General features: G+C 38.0%; 1 protein-coding gene across 1 annotated transcript in view; it reads left to right on the top strand.

The window, feature by feature from the left end:
- The first annotated feature begins 277 nt into the window (after nt 1–277).
- The window catches only part of hhip (hedgehog interacting protein), a 30,529-nt gene continuing 23,815 nt past the window's right edge, over nt 278–6,991 (top strand). Inside the window, exons 1-2 of the mRNA XM_077718578.1 lie at nt 278–1,174; nt 5,204–5,396. Of these exons, the coding sequence (XP_077574704.1) occupies nt 845–1,174; nt 5,204–5,396 (523 nt within the window). The 5' untranslated portion in view covers nt 278–844. The remainder of the gene's footprint in view (nt 1,175–5,203; nt 5,397–6,991) is intronic.

Below are 6,991 nucleotides of genomic sequence, written 5' to 3'. Positions count from 1 at the left end.
AAGTATTAGTAGTAGTAGTAGTAGTACTCGTAGTAGTAGTCATAGTAGTAGTCGTAGTAGCCGTCGTAGTAGTAGTCGTAGTAGTAGTCGTAGTAGTAGTCGTAGTAGTAGTAGTAGTAGTAGTAGTAGTAGTAGTAGTAGTAGTAGTAGTAGTAGTAGAAGTAGTAGACAGACGCCCAACTCTCTCCCAACTCATATAGAATGGACGTCTATAGCCGTCAATGGCATCCCATGACCTAACCCCCCCAAAATTATATCCTAATTCGGTCCAAATGCCATCCTAAAATGAAATGTATCCATGTACACAGCCTTGCCCGCAGCCTTGCCCGCAACCAGGTGACCGTCGACCTCGCCTGTGCGCGTGCGCGCGCGTCTCCGTGTGTGTGCGTGCGTGTGTGTGCTACGCGCGCCCCCGCCGCACGTATACGTCACGCCACTGGTTAAAAAGAAGGAGGGAAGCGCTCAGGCAAAACATGTGAGCGCTCCTGAGGACTCGCACAAAAGAAGAAGGAACTTTTATTGGCTTTTTGGGCTTCCCCCCTACACAACGAGGGATTATCATCGTTCTTGTAATCTCCCTTTTTCTGGATTATCCACAAAACTATCACCGTTTTCTGGAAAACCGTCATTCTTAGGAGACACCTGCAGCATGCGTGTGCTTGGAAACGCCATAAACTTGCACATATTTGGTTTTTAATCTCACAAACCTCTTCGATTTTTATATTTTTTATTACATCGCCAGCCTTTGGGAATATTGTGGAATTATTTGTTTGGATTTTTCCGATTTTTGGTGTATTTTTTGATCGTTCTTTTGAAAGAAAACGGACCTTTTTTGGCTCGAATTATGAAGCACTTGCAGTTCGTGCTCGTGCTGGCCATCGCTGTCAATGTTTGGGAGTGCGGAGACGCTAAATTTGGAGCCGAACGCGGCGGAGAATTGAGCGCCAGGCGGCGACGCTGCTACGACGGCAGCCTGCCCAAACGCCTCAAAAAACGGGAGAGGAAAGTACTCCTAGACGGGGGAGGCTCCAGCACCACCAGTAGTACCACCACGACCACCAGCACCTCCGCGAACGCCGCACCAGGCGAAGTTTGCCACCGGCTCTATCCGCGAGTATCCTGTTGTCCCACCCGGAGAGCCGCCTACCAAATCGCACACCGCAGGGATGCACGGGTAAAGATCGGAGGCTTTTATTTTTTATTTTAACTACCCTTTTATCACGCTGTTTTTACGGTGCTTTTTGGAGGCTGGTTGATCGCCTCCCACTGAGGTCGTAATCTCGATTTTTGGACCGTAAAACGACTTTTTGAAAAAAACGTTTGTTTACGTCACTCCGGGACCGTTTTACGATACCTGCCGCTTGGCACGTGGGTCAGTTTGCCGCAGCTGGTGACAGCTTGTCCGGTTCACAGCGGGAGTTTACCGGCGAAAGATAAACGAAATATGAGGTAAACGATGTCAGTTTAATAGTTTGGTTGGATATATTTTTGGTTTTGTGAGTTTTTTCTAGGGTATTCGGTGAGATGGTACAAGTGCTAGCAACAGTGTTGTCCTTGAACGCACCGCGATTGTGGTTTTCCTAAAGAGACTGGTGACCTGGCTACTAGCTAGCATAAGTATTTACATACGTTATTACATTTATTTTTGCACTTAAGATAATATTCCCGTGTTGAATGGGTTTTTTGACCCTGTGTGTAAAGAAAAAAAAGTGTGTGGATTAGATATATTAGCTATGAAGTGCTCGTGTAATATGCCGGCGTTTTTACTTTGAAGTTTAGCAATGAGCTAAACGTTCTAGAATGTTTAACGTTGTCCATATCGTAAGTTATTTTCTTAGTTTGCAAAGTTTACGGGCTGTAAAGCGGAAAAAAAACTGGCGGGACATCAATGGGATATTTTTAAATGCGTCACACCTGCTTTCACGTAAAACTTGATTAATGCGACCTGTACTGTAAAACGGCGTTTTTTTCCCTGAACCGTTAACTTGTGTCATTTTCTTACCGAAATAAGTCTTATAAGTTGAAAAACATCGACTGTAATCCTCCATTTTATGTTAACTGACAATTTTGTGAAGATAAACTATTTTAAAATAGTTTCTCTCCAAAACGTATGTAAATAAGTTTTTTAAAAAACATTGTGTACTTGAACGCCTCACCAACATAGTTCACGTAAAATGTTATTTGTTTAGCAATTTTAGCAATATCACATGTCATACTACGTTTTACCAAACTATTTTACAAAGAAATATCTGCTTGAGTCGACAAAATGTAAACAATAACAAATATTGTTCCTGAATACCCCCCTCTCCTTTTTTTCAAACCTAAAATGTATTAACGTCACCTGACTTCATTGTCAAACTACTATTTTTGAGTAGTAAACACTACTAACTACATTTATAACTCATTCCCTACAGCAAACCAACTCAGGTAACATTTGTCAACTATATCATTCCTGAATGTGCCTTCACCCTCCTTTTTTCGTCCTCTATTTTAATGTAAAACCATTCATTCAGGCACTGCTGGGTGGTAATGGGAAAAAGTAAAGGGGAAAAAAAGCCATATTATTGCATCATTTAATTTCCTCAAGTCATGCAAATAAGAGAGGAGGACGTCTAAAGGGGTTGAATAAGTCGACTTCTCCTCCCAGCTACACTGCCCACACACGGAGCCCATTCTGATTATAGCCAAAGAATAACAAGGCCATTGTGTTTGTTGGTTTCACTAATGGGAGAAGCTGGAGAACATCACCCCCACCCCTTCCCTCCCAGTCATCAACCCTGTCCAAGTGTTAATGCCTTTGGGAGAAGCAGCCCCCCTACTTTGGCCAAACTACTACATACACCTCGTACTCTGAGGAACAAGTGTTTTGTTGGAGCTTAGTGTCGCTGACGACACCGAATAGCAAGTGTTTTTTTTTTTTGGGATGGCTGGTTGGGAGATTCAAAAAGTTATGGAAAAGTATATTTTGGGTCAACAGTAATATTCAGAAGTGCTCTTAAAAGTATGTAGTATTTGGGGTATCTGTAGGGAGTAGTATTTGTCGTAAAAGTATCAATAATAGCAATGTATCTACACATATAAAAACTCTTATGTAGTTTTTAAAAATACTTTATTCCCACTTGCATTCTATTAAAAAACACAAAAAAATGCAAATTTTTACTTGTATTTCAAGAAAAAATGAAAAATATGTTGTCATATATAGCTCATTTTTTAAATTACAATTTTATAATCTATACTTCATATATGATTTGACTTTTAAATGTAATATAAAAACGTCATTGATTTTTTTTACATATATTGCTACTTAACAGTACTCCTAGCAAAACAATATTTCTGACCTTTGACCTTTTTCTGCATCCAATTCATGTAAACAGATGGATTTACCTGCCCTGCAATTGGCTGACAACTAATACAAGTGGTCACCCAGTTGGCTAGCATATCCTCCAGCACCCTTCGCAAACCTTGTCAGGATAACCGGTAGGGAAAATGGACATAGGAGGCGAATTAACCTTAACAGTATCAAGCCCCCTCGACAAAATCCTAATATTCTTATCATTTTCCCAAGTTAACAGAAACATAAAATACTTTATTTCTATCCTCCTACCAGATAAATCTGTCTAAATAATTAAAAAAAAAACTTTTATTGGAAAAAAAATGCACTTTAACTGTCAAAAAGTTGAAAAATTCCTATTCCCCTTTTGGCTGCCGATGACATCACGCCATGCCTTCTGACCGCTCCCCCTATCCAAACGGATTGGACGTGTATATGGCGGTTAATTGACCTCGACAGACTGCTAATTTGTTGATAGCAAAGCGAGGGAGCGATGTGCCTGTCTATCTATCTTTCCCCGTTTGTGTTTACATGCAGACCTCACAAGGAGAAGCCAAGTACTGCCAACCCGCCTGCTCTTGACCCAAACCAGATTACCTTGTGTTTTATTGCCGCTAATTTGCTACATAAATAATCCCAACGTTTTTCTTTTTGGATTAAATGCGGGTAAAGATACCTCCCGAATTATAACGCAGTTTTTGCCTACTACATGTCATAGAAAATTTTAAAAAAAGGTTAACTTTAGCAGTTTTGCCTACCAAAATAGTGTATTTTCTTGCAAAAATGCAGTATTCACTCTTTTGAATTTATCCTTTGGATTCATACAGTATCTCAGAAATACCTCATGATGATTTTTTTCAGATTTTCCCTTCAAAATAATACATTTGTACTTAAAAGCATGAACATGGAGGTGAAAATTGGGAATCAGGTGAGGCTTATACGAGAGAAATTGTACAATTATACGATTTTTAAGGCAATTTTAAGACTATGGAGGCAGCTAATATGCGAAAAAATACAGAAATACCATGTGCAATGATTTTTCTTCAGATTTTCCCTTCAAAGTAATACTTTATTTGTACTCCCTAACTATGAAAATTGAGGTTAAAATTGTGAATCAGGGGAGGCTTATACGAGAGAAATTGTACAATTCTACAAGTTTTAAGGCAATTTTAAGGCTAGCAAGGCAGCTAATATGCAAGAAAATGCAGACATGCTAATTTATTGGCTAATTTTACGTGGGCTAACGGTAAGAAACGAACAGTTTGCCTTGTACTTGCGTGTACTTGTACTTAAATTGCGTTGTACCTCGACTTTGCATCTATTTTAGCTGACTTGTGGCCACATATACTAGCTTGTACGCTTTTCTATTGATGGCTTGGTCAAAAAATTCAAGTCAAAACTACACATTTCATGCACTACTTACTATTTTGATGGATGATGCGGTCTGGGAAAGTTATGCCAAAGCACTCATTTTCTTCACTACTTGTACAAGGTGTGTATTTTTGGTCAGGCATTTAGTTATTTATTTTAAAGTAAAGAACCAGATGTGTATTTTTGGTTAGGTCTTTTTAGTTGGGAAATGTCCGGGGGAATAGTGTCAGTTTGATTGACGGCTGTTAAAAACAACTATTATTTATGCAATGATTAGTGTTTGGATTATTATTATTTTTTATAGATGTGGATTGGGACTCTTTATGGATGTTTACCTGGTGATAACTGACGTTTGAACGGCAAAATATCAACCAAAAAATGTACTTTTCTTTTCATCATAGGATGCTAGCGGGCGCTAAGTAGCGTGCGAGCAATTGTTCCAAAGTGAGGCAATTAATCAAGGCCAAACTTGATTGACATTGCATGTGTGGTCTTTTCTAGATCTTCTCCAGCAATGATACGGAATGTGGCCGCCTGCTGGAGGAAATCAAGTGTGCGCGCTGCTCCCCCAACGCCCAGGCGCTTTTTCGGCCGTCCGATCCCGGCAGGACGCCGCACAGAGAGCCCGACTTGCCGCAACTCTGCCGGGATTTCTGCAGGGAGTTCTACTACACCTGCCGGGGACACGTTCCGGGTGAGTAGTCAAACCGTAACCTCCGTCGTCTTTATTTGTCCTTCCGGCGTCGTCTTTATTCATCCGACCGCCCTCGACTTTATTTATTTTCACTTTTATTATTTTTTTAAATGGGTTTGGTATTAGAATTCCAAATTCAATCAACCAAAGGAGCAAGCTAGTTTATCTATTTTTTTGGTTGTTTATTTAAAGCTAGCAGTTAGCGTTCCAGGTCAGCTAGCCAAGAATTTAGATGAATATTATACGATATTACATTTTTTGTTAGATTTTTGACTTTTTTTGTTTTTTTACAGAATGTATCCCTCCATTATCAGTTGAAGGAAATGTAGTATTTTTTTTTTTTACAATCATTGCTTTTCATTTTTTTCACATTTGGTACTTCTTATTAAATTTTACATTCATTTTTTATTTATTTTTGTAATAGTCAGGTGATTTTCACATTATGAAATTCCCTTTTTTGGGTCACTTTTTGATTTCATGTTTACCATTTTAATTCCTTCTGTTGACTTATAATTTTTATTGATTTTCTATTCATTCCCATTCTTGACCATAAATTAATAGAAAATATGTATAATAGTGCTCTGAAGTGGGTAAAAAATTTTAAACACCCAATAATCATATTCATAAGGCCCGTCCAGTCAAACTGGATTGGACATCAATGGCAAACAATAAGTTAATCCATCAAAATGTATTTAAAAAAAAAACTGATTTTGATTATGAATTTAACAAATACAAGTTTTTCTCAGATGGCACTCATCTATTGATTTATTCTGAAAGCTGCCCTGGGGACAAAAAAAAAAAAGTTTGGACACCCCTCAATTACACTAATGAATTTGAACACATCATTCAGTGGTTCCCAAGCGGATAATTTAGCACCATGGGTTTAGGCAACTACGTCATTTGTCCTAAACATGACACCTTAACCCATCCAGTGCCATGAATGGCCATGGACCAGTGAAGGCTGGCAGCCGTCCAACAGCCATATGTCGGCTAATTACCTAGCAAAAAAAAGCCACCAAACGATCTGCGACTACGTGAGTTTTTTGGCGTAGATATTTAGATATTAAACTCTCATGAATATAATTTTGAGAACTGGTTTCAACAATACTTAGATATTAGACAGTACTTATATATTAAACAGTACTTGGATATTAAACAGTACTTAGATATTAAACTGTACTTAGGTATGAAACAGTACTTGGATATTAAACAGTACTTAGATATTAAACAGTACTTAGATATTAAACAGTACTTGGATTTTAAACAGTACTTGGATTTTAAACAGTACTTGGATATTAAACAGTACTTAGATATTAAACAGTACTTAGATATTAAGCAGTACTTAGATATTAAGCAGTACTTAGATATGAAACAGTACTTAGATATGAAACAGTACTTAGATATGGAACAGTACTTAGACATGAAAGAGTACTTAGATATGAAACAGTACTTCAATATGAAACAGTACTTAGATATTAAACAGTACTTAGATATTAAACAGTACTCAGATATTAAACAGTACTTAGATATTAAACAGTACTTAGATATTAAACAGTACTTAGATAATAAACAGTATTTAGATATTAAACTTCTCT

The sequence above is a fragment of the Stigmatopora nigra genome, chromosome 6, assembly GCF_051989575.1.
Source record: "Stigmatopora nigra isolate UIUO_SnigA chromosome 6, RoL_Snig_1.1, whole genome shotgun sequence".
In the NCBI taxonomy this organism is placed as follows: Eukaryota; Metazoa; Chordata; class Actinopteri; order Syngnathiformes; family Syngnathidae; genus Stigmatopora; species Stigmatopora nigra.
The sequence above is the reverse complement of the archived record's forward strand: the minus strand, read 5'-3'. Positions and strand labels throughout refer to the sequence as shown.